Source organism: Bos indicus, chromosome 13 (assembly GCF_029378745.1).
Source record: "Bos indicus isolate NIAB-ARS_2022 breed Sahiwal x Tharparkar chromosome 13, NIAB-ARS_B.indTharparkar_mat_pri_1.0, whole genome shotgun sequence".
Lineage (NCBI taxonomy): Eukaryota > Metazoa > Chordata > Mammalia > Artiodactyla > Bovidae > Bos > Bos indicus.
The window spans coordinates 3,772,512-3,794,049 of NC_091772.1; the positions used below are offsets into that span (position 1 = coordinate 3,772,512).

Genomic DNA, 21,538 nt, shown 5'->3' on the forward strand with positions numbered 1-21,538 from the left:
CTGTCTGTCAATCTCAGTGAGGCCCCAGTGAGGGGTGGGAAAAGGACTTTAATCACATAAGCTTCCTACAGATAGAAAGCATCCTTCACCTTCTTATAAACCCATGTGGTCTGTGCAGGCATCAGATTTTCTTTCACAACAACGTCAAGAAAACATGTTCAGTCCTTTCCAGTTTCCAAAGTGTGCTTCATATACCTCGCTGCGGTTAAATTCCCTACACAATCGTGAACCAACTCTAAGGGGCTTCAGGAACCGGCTCTGGGACCAGCCATCAAGGGGTCCGTTCCTTGGTCTCTGTCCCCTTCGCCTCTGTGCTCCACCCCGCATCCCGGGAGCATGGAGCCCGTCTGATCGGTTCTGGGTGTTCCATTCTCAGCAGATGTGATTATGAGGAATTCAGAGACAGCCACGTTACAACTGTAACTTAGGCTGCATGTTCTACTAGTCCATGAATTACCTACTTCTAAAATATCCTGGTTGAGTTATTAATTATTTTCATTTGGGGGTAAATAAAATAGAATCCGAAGAAACTCGTATATAAAACCATGAGAAAATGGATCCAAGTCTGAGAAGATAAAGACTGCGAGTACCATACTGCTACATTAAGTGTTACTGTGAGAAAAGTTCTTAACAACACTGAGGGTCTTTTCTTCCCCTTCTCCCATTATTGCCTTCATACCTAGCAGGATGTTTTACAGTCCTGGACACAAGCATTTGGCGGCTCTGTCATACCATCTAGCTGGGGCTGAGAGGGGGGCCTGTGCTCCAGGCAGCAGGTGGGCGGTGTGGCTGGTGTGGGCTGTGACACTCGTGCCCACACAGTGCCTGACCTCATGGCCTTCAGGCTCTGTGTACCTCGGCTGGCACTGATATCCTGGGGGCCTGCAGCATGACATTCCCAGCACAAGCCACAGTCTCAGGTGAGCAGCGCTTGGCCATGCTGCTCGTCCGCCAGTGGGACGTGATAGTGACAAAACTCCTCGTCTCCCCAAACGCTTTTGAAGGTGGCATTGGTGAATACACAGAAGCAGTGCCTGGCACTCAGTTTCAGGTTCGCACGTAGTGGGTGGTCACTTCTGGCCAGATATGCCTGCTCCAGAGTCATCCCTAACTCCATTACCCACCTGGCCCACAGCTACCACCCTGTGTCTCTGCTTCCCCTATACTGCAGAACTCCTCAAAGGTGTCATCCACACCTGTGCTGGCCAGTGCTGTGGCCACCAGCCACATCTGGCTGTTAAGAGAGTGAGAAAGTACTGGAAGTGTCTAATACACCCCAGATTTCATAAGCAGTCCACAAAGGTAAACTCTGTCAGTAATCGTATATTGATCACTTGTTATGAAGATAACATATGGATTCCTTGGTGGCTCAAGGGTACAGAACCCACCTGCCAATGCTGGAGACATGGGTTCAATCCCTGGGTTGGGAAGATCCCTTGGAGAAGGAAATGGCAATCAACTGCAGTATTCTTGCCTGGAGAATCCCATGTACCAGAGGAGCCTGGCAGGCTACAGTCCGCAGGATGACAAAAGAGTCAAACATGACTCAGTGACAACAACAGTGTGTTATTGAAAACTGGTGTCATCGATTTCCTGTTTTTCATGGGTCTCTGGGAGATTTAGTTACCTGCACAGCTCAGCTTGTATTTCTACTTGAGAGTCCTTGTCTCCACTGTGCCTCCGCTTCACTCTTGAACCCCTTCCAGGTACACTTAGGTCCCAGCACTTCACCAAAAATAACTTTTGTCAAATCACCCTCTACTAATGACTTTTCAGTCCTAAATGTTCAGCAGGCTTAGACGTGGTTTTCACTGTTGATGAAGCCCTTTCTCCTGTTGCCTCCAGGGACACCAGGTTACCTTGCCTCTTCCCTCTCCTTACTGAAAATTCCTTCCTAGTCTCCTTTCTGAATCCTCCATGTCTTCTCAACCTCTGTTTTCTCACCCAAGGGCACTCCCCCTGCAGCTCATCCACACAAAGCCTTTAAGTGCCTACCACCTCTGTGGACTTCCCAGCTTGGTGTCTGCAGACAGAACTCTCTGGAAGCTGTAGCTTAACCACCTGCTCAGCATCTCCATTTAGACATCCAGGACAGCTCTTAAAGCCTACATACCTAAAACGGGCTTCTTGGTTTCATTTCCCCAAGCCTGCCCCACCCCCAGTACTTCCTATATTAGTAAAGGGTAACTTCCCTCATCCAGCTGTTTAAACCAGTACTTCTTGTATGGTTAAAGGGTAACTTCCTTCATCCACAGATCGTGGAGTTATCCTCAACTTTTTTTCTTCTTCTCACTTTTTGTATATAGTCCATCAGCTCATTCTGTTGGGTCTCCTTGATTTCCGATCAAACTACTTCTCACCACCACCTGCCTCCTCTAAGACCTGTCATCCTCAGATGGACCATTACAGTAGCCTCATCACTGGCCTCCCTGCCTCCACCCTTGTCCCTCCATTATACCCAAGGTGATCCTTTCAAAATACCAAGTCACTTTTCTTGGGATCTTCTAGTGGCCTTACCGTCATCATCAACACATACACACCTACACACAATATGTGTGCACCTCACCCCTGTTCCCTGATCCCTGCCCTTCTTCTTCATAAGTGGCCCACCCTCCACACAGATCTCTGGGAAAAGCTGTCCTTCGTACCTACCACAGTCTTCCCTGACCACCCAGCGACCCCTTCGAGGTATGTTTCTCCTCGTGACACCGTCAGCGCCTGACACTGTCTGTCTGCTTGCTGTCCTCCCCGCTGGAATGGGGACCCCATGAGAGGAAGAGCATGTTCTGTGGGTCCATGTACTTTCCAGGTCTAGGTCCTCAAGGACCTCCTGCAGCGGCTGGCCCTGAGTCCAGTGGTGCCGACTGGATGACTCTGCTCAGTTTTCAGTTTCACACCCTTGTAGGACAAGAGTTTAGTAACTCTGCTGGGCATCAGGATCACTGCGAAACTTACCTAAAATTCACATGCCCTCACCCCACCCCACTTTGGAGACCCAAAATGCAGTAGATTCTGGGGTAGACTCCTGCATGTTTTTGAACAAGCTCCTCAGGTTATTTTGAGGCCTGATACACCTGGGCCACCCTCTACCAGATGCTGCCGCAGTGAGCAACTCTACACTGTGTACCTGTCACTCTGCTCTGAGGATCGTATTTCCATGTGTTATCAGCAGTCCTTGAGTCACCTGGGAACCTAAATATAGCTCTCGTAGCCCCACCCCAGATCTTGTGAGTCAGAACTTCCAGGGATGGGTCTCAGGAATCTTTTTTTTTTTGAAGCCTCTGAGAGCCTTTGGGAGGCCCAGTTGTGCTGTGTGCCCTCCTGGAGGAGGATGTAAATTAAGAGTGAGTATTTTTAATGTCTTTTTAGGCCAGCTTCACTCCCCATCCCTCATTAATCCAACAGTATCCTATTCAAAAGTAGTTGTACTCAAGTAAGTAAATCCTTGATTTGTCCACGATTTAAACTTGCTCTGTAATTTGAACATCCACCAGTGTTTCTAACTATTGGGTTGGCCCAAAAGTTCATTCAGGGAAAACCTGAATTTTTTTCATTTCCCTGAATGAACTTTTGGGCCAACCCAGTACATTGCAACACAGCCTCATTCTGGTGGCTACTTTCTTTGTCATCTTTTGTATTTAAGAATTTAAAATATGTCTCCCAGGTTGGACTGGACAGCACTGGAGGTAATGCCTACCCCACCATACTCAGATTCACCTGCTCAGCCTTCGCATTGAACCCGTGGTGGAGCACGTGGCTTTGGCTGTCCTCAACTTCATATGCATACACTCTCTGGTCTCCAGAGCATCCCCAGGGATGGAGGCAGGCCTGACTACTTGTTCTGGGCACCCACATGAGCTGCTCAAGCTGCTGAGGAGGGTGTCTCCCTAATTAGACTTCTGGGTCCAGTAGCCTTGCCCTACTGCTGTTTGTTTTTTTTCCTGAAACTGTATGTGGACAGCTTTACAAGCCAACCCAAATTCCATGGACAGATGAGCCTGGTGGGCTACAGGTCATGGGTCACAAAGAATCAGACATGACTGAGTGGCTTACACTTTCACTTTCACGGGTGGAAATTTTTAAAACCACAATCCTCAACGTACTACCAAAGATAAATAATTGAGAGAGGGGGCTGGCCATAGTTGCAGCATTGTATTCCTTAGCTGGACTCCAAGCTAGCATCCAAGTGGTGAGGGATCATGGTGATTGATGAGGGCCCAAAGCAATCCTCTTGGTTTACCTGTTTCTTAAATCCTGAGTCCCCATGGGGTGCTCTCTCTGGGCTTTGGATAGCCTGTGCTGTGCTGTGCTTGGTCACTCAGTCGTGTCTGACTCTTTTTGACCCCATGGACTGAAACCCTCCAGGCTCCTCTGTCCAGGGGATTCTCCAAGCAAGAACACTGGAGTGGGTTATCATGCCTTCCTCCAGGTGATCTTCCCAACCCAAGGACTGAACCCAGGTCTCCTGTATTGCAGATAGATTCTGAGCCACCAGGGACAGCCTACCAGTAGCCTTTTGGAGTATGTTGTGTTTGTCTGTCTTCTTTGCAGATAGTGTCAGGGTCGTTAGTCACATAGAATCTGGAAAGAAGCAGGGTCACCTGGGTAAGCCCCGGAGGCACTTGCCACCTTCACAGCCTTAAGAGTCTTGCCTCTGGATAAGCTACAGTTGCATTTTGATGCCAGATGTGAGACACCATTAGTAATCAGGATGAGTCCCATGGGATATCCTGTTCCCAGGTGAGAGCTGCTTCCTCTAGAGTACGTGTTCAGGGCACCGGAGGCTGCAGTGTGGTGACAAAGGGGTGTGAATAACCCTGGAGATGTGAGAATGAGAGATTTCTAATGAGCTCTGACAGTTCAAGGGCTGAAGGAGTCTAACCTCTTTTTTCCCCTGCCCACCCAGTCCTCATACAAATGTAAATATGCCTCCTTCGACAAATTGACAAACTGCCAAATGTGGTTTTAATTTGTAAGCAGGAGACCCTGCCTTGCCTTTTTCTTTCTTCTTTTTATTTATTTTTCTTTCTTTCTTTTTTTGAAAATATGAAGTCACAGGCTTTGCACTTTTTGAGCCGGACATTTCCTTCTGTCACTCTTGCTGCTGCTGTTGTTTTTCTCTTCCAAGGACATTTTCCTCCATTGTTGTCAGAAGAATTCGGGATGAGAGTCCGTTGTCCTGTTTTTTAGAGGTGTTTTTGAAGTTCCCATAGGAAATGCAGAGTGCTCTTTAAGCTTAAAAAATAAATAAATAGAGGCAGCGGTTAAATCCAGTGTGAGATGTGAAGAGTGTCTGTATCACGGCCTTATGTTTTGTGGTCTGTGCAGTATCCGTTGTTGTTATTTATGACCCTGTCTCCCTCCATTGTGGACTTCTTCCAGCCTTGGGGAATTTACATCATTCCTAATAGCAAAAGGCTTTCTGGTTCCCACAGAGTTGTTCAAAGCCTGACTCATGCTCCTTATGTTAATTGTGCAGCTCTGAAAATACAGCACTTTACAGGGTGTGGTTGTAAGGGGAAAATCTACTGTACTTACAGGGCATGTTTAGAAGCGTTTCACACATAAATCTCAATCTCTCTCTCTCCCTCTCTTCCTCTCTCTCTCTCTGTCATTTAACTTTTAAACTAACACTTTTGGGTCAACAAACCTAGACAGTGTATTAAAAAGCAGAGACATCACTCTGCCCATAAGGTCCGTATAGTCAAAACTATGATTTTTTTTGATATTCTTGTACGAATGTGAGGGTTGGACCATAAAGAAGGCTGAGTGCCAAAGAATTGATGCCTTTGAATTGTGCTGGAGAAGACTCTTGAGAGCCCCTTGGACAGCAAGGATATCAACCAGTCAGTCCTAAAGGAAATCAATCCTGAATATTCATTGGAAGGACTGATGCTGAAGCTGAAGCTCCAGTGCTGTGGTCACCTGATACGAAGAACTCATTGAGAAGATCCTGATCCTGGGAAAGATTGAAGGCAGGAGGAGAAGGGGACCACAGAGGATGAGAAGGTTGGGTGGCATCACTGACTCAGTGGATGTGAGTTTGAGCAAACTCCAGGAGATAGTGAAGGACAAGGAAGCCTGGCATACTGCAGTCCTTGGGGTTGCAAAGAATGGAACAGGACTTAGCGACTGAACAACAGGAAGTCTTAAGGGAAAGAAAAGGGACTAGCATTAAAATGCAGTGTAAGTGAAAGTCTCTGAGTTGTAAGTCTGACTCTTTGTGACCCCATGGACTATACAGTCTGTGGAATTCTCCAGGCCAGAATACTGGAGTGGGTAGCCTTTCCCTTCTCCAAGGGATCTTTCTAACCCAGGGATCAAACCCAAGTGTCCCACATTGCAGTTGGATTCTTTACCAGCTGAGCCATAAGGGAAGCCCCAAAATGCAGTATAATCCAATAAAACCAATTCTATTCTGTTCACTAACTCTTAAAACTGACTTGGGTTATAACTAGACCCTGAGTGACAATTGGTCCAGGTCTAAACCTCAGGAGAGTTCATGAGAGCAAAAGGTTGGTGCTCAGTGGTGCAGGGCAGTGATTGGACGAAGTTCATAGCATCGCTCTGTGGGACATGCAGGCATTATTCCAATGGCTGCAGCCTACTAGGCTCTCTGGCGTGTCAGTCTTACTTCCAGTGTAGGTCTGCTGGTACCTTACCAATACCATTCCTTGTGGCAGCAACATTTTACTATGAAATTTCATGGAGAAGGGTACTGAGAAACATACTAGAAATTGAAAGAATTTAACACCTTGTCTGAATTATCTAGGTGCTAACCAAAAGGAAACAACTTTCCAAAAGAAAGAAATTGGTCAATATTGATGATGGTTGGGAGATTTATACTTTTTATAGCTACTTCTTTATGAAGCTTCCATGTTTAAGGATAGATAGATAACCTAAGAATTATCTAAAACCATGTTAGTGCTGTTAGTTTAAGGGGGAAATAACTCGGGAGTGTTTTAGTAACTAGGAATCTCAAACTCTGGTTTTCAAAGTACCAGTATTGAAAGGCTGAACTCCTGACATGTTTTGTAAAGGCCATACTCTATTTTTATAGATAGAGAAGATGTAAGAATTCTGAAGTTCATCAGGGTACAGACACTGTGCCCCCAGTTCTCTCTGGAAGGCCAGGCCCACAGCCACGTGGTCACCTGGCTCGGGCATCGTCACATCCGGGGCCTCAGAGCTCTTGGTTCTGGCCGAGAGTTCCCGGATGGCTTGGAGTCACCATCTTGCATGTTTGTGGCACACATTCACGAATGAAACGTGTACTGGGAATCCAAGAGAAGTGGTGGTGTTCAGTCGACAGTTGGGTCCGCCTCTGTGACCCCATGCACTGCAGCATGACAGGTATCCCTGTCCTTCACCATCTCTTGCTCAAACTCATGCCCATTGCGTCAGTGATGCTATCTAAACACCTCATCCTCTGTCGTTCCCTTCTCCTTCTGCCTTCCATCTTTCCCAGCATCAGGGTCTTTTCTAATGAGTTGGCTCTTCACGTCAGGTGGCCAAAGCATTGGAGCTTCAGCTTCAGAATCCATCCTTCTAATGAATATTCAGACTGACTAGTTTGATCTCCTTGTAGTCCAAGAGACTCATAAGAGTCTTCTCCAGCTTCACAGTTTGAAAGCATCACTTCTTCAATGCTCAGCCTTCTTTATAATCCAACTCTCAGATCCATACATGACTACTAGAATAACCATAGCTTTGACTATACGGACCTTTTTCGGCAAAGTGATGTCTTTTTTTAATACACTGTCTAGGTTTGTCATAGGACATTCTAGACTGAAAAAAATTAAAATAACCTAACACTATGTAGTTTCAACCTGTCCTCACCAAACTAAATCTGTTCACTGGGGCATTTGGAATGGAAATGTTTTCCTCCTGTGCAGTTAACAGATTACTGGTTGACTTTTGTTGTCTTTTGCAGCAGCCAGGAAGAGCTCTCCACAGAGCATCAGGGGATCGTACTGGGTGTGTGGAACAACTACTTCCTCCCGGGGCAGAGCCCAGGAGAAACGTTCTGCGAGAAATGTAGGTCCTGTGGGTTTCATCTTGTTCTCTCCAAACTGTCTGTATAGATGGGGACACAACACGAGGGCTAGAATTCAGCAAGAGTGCATGGACCCTAATCACAGAAGCCTCTCTGGCACTGATCCTGTCCAAAGTCACAGAGCTGGGACTTTTTCTACCTTCCAGACTTTTTCTCTTGCTTTCTGGACAGTGGGAAACAAGGCCTGGCTTCACAGGTATGTTGCAAGGAGTAATTAGTGACAAACACTTTGAAGATGAAAAGCACCTGTTGATGGTGTTTCATACAACTTTCCAAGCAACCCCAGACAAATCGGGAAACATACACTGCTTTCCTCAGGGGCCTCTTCTGACCCTCATGTCATTATGATAATCTTTGGGAGAATGATAGCTGTAGTAAGAATATGAATACATGTATTGGTTTCCAGATGAAAGCTTAACCTAAAGAAATATTTCAGCCTCAGTATTTTGAGTTTGGTGGTTCAAGAAACGTCTTTCCATTCACAAGTCTACAAATATATGCCAAAATCTCTGGTCTGTAAAATCTCCCTGGCCAGCTTCTATCCTGCCCCTCCAAGTGAATGTCACACAGTACAATCTGCATTGTCTGTTGTATATATGTTATAGACAAGGGAAAGTTTAGAAAGTTTCTGTGTGTTATAGAAAAGTTTGTGTGCGTAGAAGAACATGCTTGTGTGTACACACACACACACACAGACTCTGCTCTGTGTATTTGCTTCTGGGGAAAAAATCAATATATCAAATATAGGTAATGTTGATATTTAACATCTGAAATGAATGCCTCCCTGCCTTAGTTAAAATATGAACTCCATTATAATGCCATTGTTAACCAGTGATCAATAAGTAAAGTGTGTCCCAGTGTGTTGGAAACTGTGAAAGCTCTTGCTTGATCCAGTCTGCATATCAATAGACACTTGGGATTTTTTGTGAGATTGGCCAGGGGGTGAGGAGAAGGGAGGTTAACACATGCCTCCTGCTTCAAGTGTAAGAAATATGACATGGGGATTCCAAGGGAAACCTGGCCATCACAGGTTTACAAATCAAAAAATTCTTTGTTTGTTTTAGTGTGAACAGAACTGAGACTAAAAGCAGCACCATGAGTGGATCTCGGAGCAACAGGACCAGTGTGGGAGCATCCAGTCACTCGGTGGCTGCAGAGGGAGCATGGAGGAGGCGGGGGCTGCCAGCCTCATCCAGCCCCCCGGCCATGGGACAGGCGGAGGATGACAGGAAGGCATCTGAGACCCACCAGGGGCTTCCTGCTCTGAAGCTGGAGAAAGGTCATCAGGCCTGGCCAGGAGCAGCAGAAACCTCATCCCAGGGTGCGGTTGCAGACCGGGCTTCTAAGCAGGAGCCTTGTCTGTGGCTGTGAGTCAGCATTCCCTGGTCCAAAGCAGAGTCCTCGAGGGGCCAGAACACCGCAGAAATGCAGGAAGCGCAACCCTGCGGGAGATGCCGACCACCACAAGAGAGTTTCTCTTAGAAGTGATCGATTAGCCCCGAGGGAAATAATAGTGGGAAAAGCAAAGTTGCCAGGGTCCTGCCAACTTGAGAGCTGTCAGATCCGGGGTTACTTTTGAAACAAGATTTGGCAGAAACTGCATCTAATGAAGAGTTGCATGTTTTGGAAAACTCTCTCCTCCAGACATCTTATGAAAAATAAGCCAGGGCAGGCACAACTCAGCCACAAACACTGAAAGCTTAGCTCTGACTCAGGGCAGCCCAACCAAGAAAAGAAAAGGGTGGAAGCAGCTACTTGCTCACAGAAGAGGATTGCAACCCCGTCGTGGAGGATGTCGTGACCAGACCTGGGACAAATGAGCAGTGTGCCTAGAAGCCAGACTTACAGGAATTCAAATGATCATTTTCAGTAGAAGATATGTACCTGCATTGGGCTTAACTTTCAAATCAGCAGCCTCCAGGAGCTTGTTCTGACAACACCGCTCCTTTCTGGTTCACACTTTAACATCAGAAATTTACTTTAGTGCTAAAGAGCCATTAGCTTTGTCGGCAGTGACAGCATCCATAGAGGAAGCACATGAAGAAACCAGTGGTGTGCCTCGTCACATCCTTGCATGAAGCACAGTGACCGTGATGCTGTCTTTGCTGGCCAGTCCTCCTGCCCTGCAGCCTGAGTCGGGCAGCAGTGGTGAACAGGCTTACGGGTCACCCCATCTGCTTGCGGCCCCAGCGTCATATCTGAAAGTATGTGAGAAAGGCAGAGCCTGGGCCCCACCCAGACCTACAGAATGAGAAACTGGGTGATTCTGAAACCTGCTCAAGTTTGGCAACCCCCGGGCTAATTGCAGACCCCTTGGGATTGGTTTCCTGCAGCCTGACTGTCCTGGCCCCCAGCGCATCAGCAGGGCCCATGTGTGGACATGCAGCCGTCACGACCCCTCAGACTTACGAAGCACCTGGCTCAGGGTGTGAAGCACTGTTCCCAGGTCCTTAAGCATGGTGGCCACAGCACCCCGGGAGCTGTGACTGCGCTAAGAGTTGCAGGACATTTACATATAGTTTGGCCTGACATTAGGGGGAGACGTCAGAGAGGCTTGTTCTTTCTTGTAGTTCAGGCATGTCCCTACCCCTTGCCCCTGCCCCCACCTTTAAGACTCTGGTGAAGTTCAGAACAGATCCAAGCCCAAGAGGAATTCAGTGGGCAGAGTTTGCAGTTCCCCACTTGGAAGGCTGCCTTGGAAATCTAAGGGCAGCTTAGATTTCACACCAGGAGACTTCCATTTGCAGGATCACCCACTGTTGTCTCCAATGGGCTTGCTGAAATGTCATGTAGTGAATCATAGCAATGACTTATTTTGGATGGACAACTACAGTAGATTTTCTTAACCAAGTTTTATTCTGAAATAAGGAAGGAAACTATATTCAAAGGCCACCCATCAAATGTGTCTTTTTTTCCTGCTCAACATTGGGTGGTCCTTTGAAGTAATACCTCCTCCCTGGTAACACGGAAAATCAAGATATTCCCCAAAGTGTAGGAGTTAGCAAAAAAAAAGAAAAAACAGAAAAAGCCCAACAAAATGAAAGAATATGGAAATGGACACAGTGTAAGTTCATTCTTAAGATTAGTGGTTTCTCCCAGCTTATTCTGTCCATCCCCCACTCGCCTTTCCTTAGATTGTAGGGCAGGACTCATGAAGAGGCAGCCAAATTTCATGGCACTATTTTGGGTCGTGAAGCTAAGTCTTCCTTGCCATGCCTGGCTGTGGATGCAGGCCTTCTTCTTTGATGCTCCAGACTCTTCTGGAGACTTCTTCCCTTCCTGGGAACCCCAGCCTCACCATCCCCACCAGAAACGTAGCCCTGCCTACTGACGTCTCTTCCTCTTCCCTCCTAGCTCTTAATCTTCCCCCAGGTGCCTCCGTTCACTGGGCTCCACAGTAGAAGAGGTAGCCCAGCAGAATACCAACCACAGTGGAGTGGAGTCCACTCCTCCAGGAAGTGCAGACTGCCCAGGGCAGAACCCTCCTGAGGAGGTGATAGAACATGGTCTGTCCTGAGCCCCCTCTCAGAGTCACCCATTTTCTGGGTGTGCTTGTCACTGAAGTGTTGTTGAGTCTTAAACAGAAACAGTTGTTGCAGTAGTTTAAGCAGAGAGGGCACAAAATAACAACCCAGGTGATAGGCCAAGAAACAGTGAGCTCCCTGGAAGAGTCTGGAATAAGGAAGAGCCATCCCAATAGCTGCTGCCTGCCCCAGAACTAGGGGGAGCTGTTTGAACTAGAGGCACCAGAGAAAGTTTTTATCAGGTTTTTATTTCATTAGTTAATCTGGGCCTGGTGGTTAAAGCCAGTACTTGTATGTTTAATGATTATCTTTCAAGAAAATTCTTGGCTTTAGAGTTTGGTGTATTTGTGGATATAATGATGACTGAGTTTCAGACTTCCCATCTCCCAGTGCAGAGCACATGGTTCAGTCCCTGGTCGGGGAACTAAGATCCCACATGATGAGGGGCAACTAGAGAAGGCCGTGTGCCGCAGCTAGAGAAAAGCCTGTGCAATGCAGTGAAAAGCCAGTGCAGCCGAAATTTAAAAACAGAAAAGTTGTTTAACAGCTGTGTCATTGCACAGCTGTAGATCAGTAGGGTCTTTCTCACAGCCTTCATGTACATGGGTTTTAACAGTATTAGCAAAGGGACCAACTTTCTGCTTCTGCACAGGGGCATGTGTTTGAGGAATTTCGCCTTTAAGCATTTTCCTTCCACATGTCTGAAACACCCCTGGTTCTCTTGTTTCTTGAGTGGTTGTTTGATTCTTTGGATATTTGGAAGTTCAGAGGGGAAAATGGATGCCAGGTTTTTTGTTGCTTATTAGGTGGGAAATGAAGAATTGGTTCTCTACTGCTGGAAGTGGGTGTGTTTTGATATTCTTGATAATCTTAGTAATTCATCTACAAATCTGAGACTCTGTCAGTATTCTTGGTTAAAAAGAATAAGTTCTTCAGCCACTCACTTAATAACCCAAATTAAATGTATATTCAAGTTCCTGTAACTCTGATGCTTGGAAGAAATATGGATACTATTGATTAATGTTATAACTTTGAACTCCCTAACTTTCTCAATGTCATGGCTTCTAATTCACCTCCATGTGCTTCCAAATGACTTTTTAATAGATTGTTTTTTTGTGTTTTTTTAATATCCATAAATGTCTGAGAACAGTCAGTGTGACTTTTCTTCCACATTTTTCTTTTCTTTGCCTCTGGAGGTTACCTGTCATCCAGCCGTGCATGTAAATTGTGAAATGCAAAGGAGCAAACATTTGGGCAGAGAGGAATAAATGTTGTAGCTTTTGTTCACTCATTTTAAATGAAGAAAGTAGGAAAATGTATTTCATTTAATAAAAAGCACGAGTCCCAAAAGCCCTCTGTAGTTTTATTTATGGAGAACATAGCTTCTCTCTAAAAAATGTTTCTCAAGATATATCTTGAAAACATCAATGGGATCACAGTTTGTTTGCTTTCAGTGTCTTATTTGTACTTTAACCTGAATTGTGCATGTTGGTGGCCTTTGACTTCAGGCCGAGCTGGGAGAGGGCAGTGCACAGGATGGAAGGGAACCATCACTGGAGAGTGCTGGGGTCACGGTGCTGCCATCCCGTGGCCTTGAATTCATTCTGGGCAGGCCCCACTGCAGTCTAACACACAGATCTGGAGACTGGTCCTCCCTTGGCTTTCCTGAGAGCCAGCACCACTCTCCAGCATGCTGTGCTATGGCTTGCATATAGAAATCCTTTTCATTTCTTCTTTTCTTTCATGAGGAAATCTCCATGCATGGTTTGTCAGGACAGGAGAGTTCAAACCTTGTTATTGAAATACAAATCAATTGAAACGTGTTGGAACAAGTAGGAAAACAAAGTTAAGCTGATTTCTGTTAAACAGTTTAAAGTCTTCTTCGGTACCAAATAAATTAAGCGTTGTAAAGTGAAGTTAATTCGGATAATCACTCAGGGCAGAGGTCTAACCATATAGATCACGGGTATTACAATTTATGGTATAATTAGATCCTCAGAAATCTGCAGAACTCCCTCTCAATTGGTTTCTGTGTTTACTTAACAAGACACAGAACAAATACATGTCAATGTGTAGCTGAACTGAAGGGACTTGAGTGGATGAAGTTACTGCCTTTAACTGTCAAGAACTACTCAGGGTCAGGGTTGGATTTAATCATGTAAGTTGTGTTATGCAGCATGATTGCCATTACAGTTACTTATTAAAAATCTTGTTAATTAAACAAATCAGTAAAATGAGGAAAACCATACATTTGATCCCAGAGCACCTGACCAGGCAACTAAGGGTGTGGCTTTTTGTTGGTTTTTTTTTTAATTGTGGCTGCTCTGGGCCTTCACTTCATGGCAGCATGCGGGCTCTTCATTGCGGGGTACAAGCTTTTCTGGTTGTGGCACACAGCCTTCCCTAGATGTGGCACTCAGGCTTAGTTGCCCTACAGCATGTGGGATCTTAGTTCCCCAACCAGGGGTCGAACCCACATGTGCTACATCAGAAGGCAGAGTCTGAACCACTGGACCAGCAGGGAAGTCCCCTAAAGATGTGGATTTGACAGAGCCCCAGAGTAGATGTTCTCCAGTCAAGGCAGAAAGCCAGTCGCTGCCTTCGTCACCAGGCGAGGCGTCTTCTCCCACTGACCTTACTCTCTTGTTTGGTTTCAGCTACTAAAATAGTTTCCCTGGTGGCTCAGGTGGTAAAGAGTCTGCCTGCAAAGCAGGAGACCTGGGTTCAGTCCCTGGGCCTGGAAGAGCCCCTGGAGAAGGGAATGGCTACTCACGCTGGTATTCTTGCCTGGAGAATCCCATGGGCAGAGGAGTCTGGTGGGCTACCTTCCATGGGGTTGCAAGAGTTGGACACAACTGAGCGATTAACACACACTAAAATAGTTTCAATGGTTGTGCATTCCTAGGGGATGAAATTAGTGTGTAGTAGTAAATGAACCTATTTCATGAATAAAAAATAAAATTGTTTTAGTGTGTATCACTTTTCTTTAAAGCAAGTAAATTAATTAATCCTAAGGAATATGCATTCAAAATGCCCTTTTCTGAACACACAATTTAAAATCATCTTTTATTGGTTGGAGACTTTTTCCTCCTTGGAGCAGTTCTGATGGTTTGAAGACTGTTAAAATAATCAAAGGAGCTCCTCATTTGAACCATTGGCCCTAAAAATTTAGGCCTGGAACACCCTGTGCAGATGTTGTGATTAAATGTAAGACTAGGGGTGGTCTTTACAATGTAGCTGTATTCCCACTTCTCCCATTTGTGAGCTGAGATAGACTCCTCTAGTGAGGGGTTAAAGTATGTGACCTTGACTTCTTTCCAGAGAATCTTGACATTTCCCAAGGGGATTCCTCTCCATTTCCGAAGTACAGCACTGAGTGAAGTCCTGGGCCGCCGCCTCCTCTGCGCTGCCTCTTATGACAGGTTTCGAGGCCTCTCTGGTTGCTTGCAAATATATTTCCCTTTGGATCCTATGCATAATTTTTTAGAAGCATTTCAAATCAGATTGGGATAATACTACCTGACTCAGCATGAAACGCTGAGAGCCACTGCACCCAAGCCATTTCTTGGTGTTTCAGTCACAGGCCCCAAGTGCCAGCCCAGGAAAGCCACTCTTCCCTGTCTGCTGCTGCTGCCAACCCTGGTACTTTGCCACCAATTGGTTCCTGTGGTTTGGAGACAAGTCACATAACCTCCCAGGCCTCGGTTTCTTCATCTGTCCAATAATATTTGACAGTAAGTGCCACGCCTGCCTCCATAGAACCCCGAGGTAAACGTACCACTCTATGCGTTAAAACTCGTCTGGTTAAAAATGGGTTCAGTGTATGGACACTGGTCACACATTGGAAGGACCTTGTGGGTCATTAGTAGCTTCTAGTTAAATCAGAATCCTTGAGATTTGGCCTAGGCATTGGCAGTTTTAAAAGCTCCTCAAATTCCCATGAGATGCCATAGTTCAGAACTGTTGTTTAAAAGTAGGGGTTGCAGTTTTTGTGTGTCTAAATACTGGGTGCTAGAAGAGGCAGGGTCTACGAAGAGCTGAGTATCCTTGAGAAGGGCTTTGTGCAGGTCAGAAGTGGGCCTGACAGACAGCTGTGGGAAGCTGCGTGCAGCACAGGGAGCTGAGCTCGGGCTCTGTGACGACCTGGGGGTGGGGTGGGGTGGGGACGCCCGAGAGAAAGGGGGTGCGTGTGTACGTGCAGCTGATGCAGTTTGCTGTGCAGCAGAAACTACCACAACGCTGTGAAGCAGATACACTCCAAAAACGAAACGTTTCTACTGGAAACTGGAAAAGGCTTAGGTGACAAGGTACCAGTAGGTGTACGTTTTACTCCCACAGAGAGACCCGTTCTCTCTTCTGCAAGTCCCCCTGTGTTAGTTAGCTCTGCTGCTTTACACTCGACACATCAGAGCCCAGCTTCCTCTTTGTAGGCACTGAGACATTGTTACCCTCCTACAGAAGATGGGTTTTTAAAGCACCTAAGTAATTGTCTGGGCTTTGCCTTTGATCCACTATCATTAATATCATTAATAAGCTCTCAAAAGTGCGTGTGAATCTCAAGTTCACGCTTAGCAGGGCAGTGGAAGAAAGAACGCTTTTAAAATAATTTGGCTCAGAAAGCACATCTGAAATAACCCTGTGGGAAAAAGAGGAGAATTTCTCATCCTCGGAAGGATTACCTAGGACAGAGATGCTGACCTTGTGTTTTAAGTTCACTTACATTTCGTAAAACCTCATTCATCCCCCAGCCTGATTTATTTTAGGAGGTGAAGCAGGCTGTGGGAGGGGAGTCTGGTGCTATGCAGTTTTCATGTTTGCTTTCTGTTTTTTTTTTTTTCCACAGTTACCCAAAGATCATAACATGCATATATTTCTTTAAAAAAAAAAAAAAAAAAGGCTGCTTCATGAGCTTTACTACAGCTTTTCTCTCAGAAATCAGCGCTGAAGAATTCTTTGCTCTGCAGGCTTCCACAGCGATCCAGTCCCAGAAGGCGGGTGCCCAGGGCGAGCAGAGCAGTGACCTCTGTGGGGGAGAGGTCAGCTGAGCAGCGAGGCTCAAAAGGGAGGAAGAAAAAGCAGCTCCTCAGCGGGGAGTTTGACTTGCTTCAGGGCAGAAGAGCTTTTATAAATAAGGTCCCAGGCTCCCACGCCCTCTCGCCGGTCTTCTGTTACCAGTCCTGTCTCTGCCCTTAGACACATGCGCACACACTCATGGACTCACACAGACATACAGACACATTCATGGACACACAGTAGTGGATGCACACACACACTGACACATTCAGACACACAGACACATGGACACACTTAGACACAAACATTCATGGATATGCATACACAGTCATGAACACAGACGTACACACTCATGAACACAGACATACAGATACACATACACATTCATGGACACACAGACACAAACATTCATGGATATGCATACACAGTCATGAACACAGACGTACACACTCATGAACACAGACATACACACAGATACACATACACATTCATGGACACACAGACACAAACATTCATGGACACCTACAGACATGATCATGAACACACAGACACACACACACTAGTGGACACACAGGAACACAGTAGTGGATGCACACATAAAGACATTACACATGGGCATACATACACACTACACAGTCACACTCATGACACACGATACACTGGTGGACACAGACACTGATAGACACACATGGACACATGCACACAGTCACACTCATGGACACACTCAGACACACAGACACAATCCTGGACACACATTTGTGGACACATACTCATTGCTACGCAAACTAGTGGACATGTACACACAGACATGCTCACGGACACACCCTGGTGGACACACACCCTGGTGGACATGGCCCCGGCTCTCACTTGCCGTGCCTGCCTCTCCCCACCTGCCTCTGGATCTTTGGTTGGACAGACATCCTTCTCCAGAGGAGCAGGTGATGGATTGGCTGGGGATTTTTCTAGGCCCAGTGGCTCCTACGGCCCTTTCAGTTCCTCCACAGGCTCAGCTGGTGAGAAGAATGTGGAGTGCTTGTTCCCAAACCCACCGTGGGTGCCTGGGAGGACTGAGACCAACCCATCCGTCTGTGCCTGCTGTCAGAGGGAGGAGGGGGATGGTCAATCAGGACGACCTCCAATCTCCATGGGACACACAGGGCCAGAGCTGGGAATGTGTTCTCACAGGAGGGGCCTGGAAGACCTTCCCCAAATGATGCCGGTGTGGACAGGGGCTTGTGAAACAGCAGCTTTGCTTTGCTGTGTATATTCTCCTTCCGCATGCTTTCCTGTGAGCCTCTTGCAGTGCCCTCTGCTCCGTGACCCTGCAGAGCAGGGTGGAGCCTGCCTGGGCGGAGCCTGGGGCATCTAGCAAAGCGTACTCAGGCGGCTCTGCCATGGGAGGAATGACTCTCCGAGTCAGAGACACAGGTACAAGGTCTGCTGGTGGCTGGCCGGGGGCAGCGCTCAGCATCTTCTGGCTTTTCTCAGGACCTAATGCAGAAACCCCTTGTGCTGAATCCCTTTCCTATTTTCAATCTCTCTGACTTCTGTAACCAGCCAGAAAAAACTCCCTGCTTTTAAATCTCCACTTGGATAATCATTGCATTTTAAGGTGAACTGATTTGGTAATTTTAATTATGTAAAAAAAAAAAAAAAAATCCCTTCACAGTAGGACCTGGATTAGTGTTTGGTCAAATAACCAGGGGTAGGAGTCTCTAGGGACCGTCCACCACCAGATCCAACAGCCCTTGGCTCTTCTCTAACACAGGTGCAGTTCAAGGGAGAGAATGGGGGGGCTTCCTCGGTGGTCCAGTGCCACCAAGTGAGAAGAAGGCCATACTGCCAAGGCAGGGGGCAAGGGTTTTCATCCCTGGTCTGGGAACTAAGATCCCACGCATTGTGCAGTATGGCCAAAAGATTTTTTAAAAAGTGAGAATGGAGACAGTCATTGAAATCTAGCTGGACTTCATGTTTTAATGGACTCTGGTCTCACGTGACTTAGACTAATACAGAGGGTGCGTTCTTTCTTGCTGCCCTCCCTTTCTGTGAATACTGACCAAGTGACACACATTTCTTATCACCATTTTGCAGATGGGGAAACTGAGGCACAGAGCATTTTGGAAACTTTCACAAGTTAGTAAGTGGCAGAACTGAGAATCCAGGCCTGTCTAAACCCCAAAGCGCAGTGACTTCTGTTGAGCCACAATGGTGTGAGCCTAACACCGCCCAGACAGAAGATACTGGCGCCAGGACTCAAGGAAGAAAGTGCTGCAGGGAAATCAAGGAGGTGTGGCTCCGGAGTGCAGGCCCTGACTACTCAGGGCTCGGTAGCTGAGAAGGCGAAAGTGACAGGCGGCCAGCTAGGCCGCGGTGGAGGCCTGTCTGTTTGAATTTAACTACAGTTGACTTAGTATTGTGTTAGTTTCAGGTGTACAGCTTCAGATGCTTTGCTTTACAGATAATTACAAGATACTGAATATAGTTCCCTTTGCTATACAGTAAACACTTATTGTTTATTCTATATATAGTGGTATGTGTCTTTTAATCCCATACTTCTATAACAATTTATCCCTCCCTCTCCCCTTTTGCCTTTGGTAAACACAAGATTTTTTTCCTCTGGCTATGAGTCTGTTTCTGTTTTGCAAATAAGTTGATTTGTATTATTGTTTTTTAGACTCCACATATAAGTGATCTCGTATGACCTAAATCAAATCCCTTATGATTATACAGTGGAAGTGAGAAATAGATTTAAGGGCCTAGATCTGATAGATAGAGTGCCTGATGAACTATGGACTAAGGTTTGTGACATTGTACAGGAGACAGGGATCAAGACCATTCCCATAGAAAAGAAATGCAAAAAAGCAAAAAGGTTGTCTGGGGAGGCCTTACAAGTAGCTGTGAAAAGAAGAGAAGTGAAAAGCAAAGGAGAAAAGGAAAGATATAAGCATCTGAATGCAGAGTTCCAAAGAATAGCAAGAAGAGATAAGAAAGCCTTCTTCAGTGATCAATGCAAAGAAATAGAGGAAAACAACAGAATGGGAAAGACTAGGGATCTCTTCAAGAAAATGGGAGATACCAAAGGAACATTTCATGCAAAGATGAGCTCGATAAAGGACAGAAATAGTATGGACCTAACAGAAACAGAAGATATTAAGAAGAGATGGCAAGAATACACAGAAGAACTGTACAAAAAAGATCTTCACAACCCAGATAATCACGATGGTGTGATCACTGACCTAGAGCCAGACATCCTGGAATGTGAAGTCAAGTGGGCCTTAGAAAGCACCACTATGAACAAAGCTAGTGGAGGTGATGGAATTCCAGTTGAGCTATTCCAAATCCTGAAAGATGATGCTGTGAAAGTGCCTATTTGAATATGCCAGCAAATTTGGAAAACTCAGCAGTGGCCACAGGACTGGCCAAGGTCAGCTTTCATTCCAATCCCAAAGAAAGGCAATGCCAAAGAATGCTCAAACTACCGCACAATTGCACTCATCTCACATGCTAGTAAAGTAATGATCAAAATTCTCCAAGCCAGGCTTCAGCAATACGAGAACCATGAACTTCCTGATGTTCAAGATGGTTTTAGAAAAGGCAGAGGAACCAGAGATCAAATTGCCAACATCCGCTGGATCATGGAAAAAGCAAGAGAGTTCCAGAAAAACATCTATTTCTGCTTCATTGACTATGCCAAAGCCTTTGACTGTGTGGATCACAATCAACTGTGGAAAATTTTGAAAGAGATGGGAATACCAGACCACTTGATCTGCCTCTTGAGAAACCTATATGCAGGTCAGGAAGCAACAGTTAGAACTGGACATGGACCAACAGACTGGTTCCGAATAGGAAAAGGAGTTCGTCAAGGCTGTATATTGTCACCCTGCTTATTTAACTTCTATGCAGAGTACATCATGAGAAACACTGGACTGGAAGAAACACAAACTGGAATCAAGATTGCCGGGAGAAATATCAATAACCTCAGATATGCAGATGACACCACCCTCATGGCAGAAAGTGAAGAGGAACTCAAAAGCCTCTTGAAGAAAGTGAAAGTGGAGAGTGAAAAAGTTGGCTTAAAGCTCAACATTCAGAAAACGAAGGTCATGGCATCCGGTCCCACCACTTCATGGGAAATAGATGGGGAAACAGTGGAAACAGTGTCAGACTTTATTTTTCTGGGCTCCAAAATCACTACAGATGGTGACTGCAGCCATGAAATTAAAAGACGCTTACTTCTTGGAAGGAAAGTTATGACCAACCTAGATAGCATATTCAAAAGCAGAGACATTACTTTGCCAACAAAGGTCCATCTAGTCAAAGCTATGATTTTTCCTGTAGTCATGTATGGATGTGAGAGTTGGACTGTGAAGAAGGCTGAGCACCGAAGAATTGATGCTTTTGAAGTGTGGTATTGAAGACTCTTTGAGAGTCCCTTGGACTGCAAGGAGATCCAACCAGTCCATTCTGAAGGAGATCAGCCCTGGGATTTCTTAGGAAGGAATGATGCTGAAACTGAAACTCCAGTACTTTGGCCACCTCATGCGAGGAGTTGACTCGTTGGAAAGGACTCTGATGCTGGGAGGGATTGGGGGCAGGAGGAGAAGGGGACGACAGAGGATGAGATGGCTGGATGGCATCACTGACTTGATGGACGTGAGTCTGAGTGAACTCCAGGAGTTGGTGATGGACAGGGAGGCCTGGCGTGCTGCGATTTATGGGTTCGCAAAGAGTTGGACACGACTGAGAGACTGATCTGATCTGATCTGATGATATTTATCTTTGTCTGGCTTCACTTTGGTATGATAATCTCTAGATCCATCCATGTTGCTGCAAATGGCAATATTTCATTCTTTTTGTGGCTGAATAATATTCCATATCACATCTGCTTCATCCATTCATCTGTTGATGGACATCTGTCTTGGTTGTTCTGAACAGTGCTGCGATG

General features: G+C 46.0%; 1 protein-coding gene across 1 annotated transcript in view; it reads left to right on the forward strand.

Annotated features, from left to right (window-relative positions):
- The window catches only part of SLX4IP (SLX4 interacting protein), a 220,746-nt gene extending 206,200 nt beyond the window's left edge, over positions 1–14,546 (forward strand). Inside the window, 6 exon segments of the mRNA XM_070800694.1 lie at positions 7,934–8,037; positions 9,121–9,351; positions 9,353–9,570; positions 9,573–9,685; positions 9,687–9,733; positions 9,735–14,546. Coding sequence (XP_070656795.1) covers positions 7,934–8,037; positions 9,121–9,351; positions 9,353–9,570; positions 9,573–9,685; positions 9,687–9,733; positions 9,735–9,876 — 855 coding nt within the window. The 3' untranslated portion in view covers positions 9,877–14,546.
- The last annotated feature ends 6,992 nt before the right edge of the window (positions 14,547–21,538 follow it).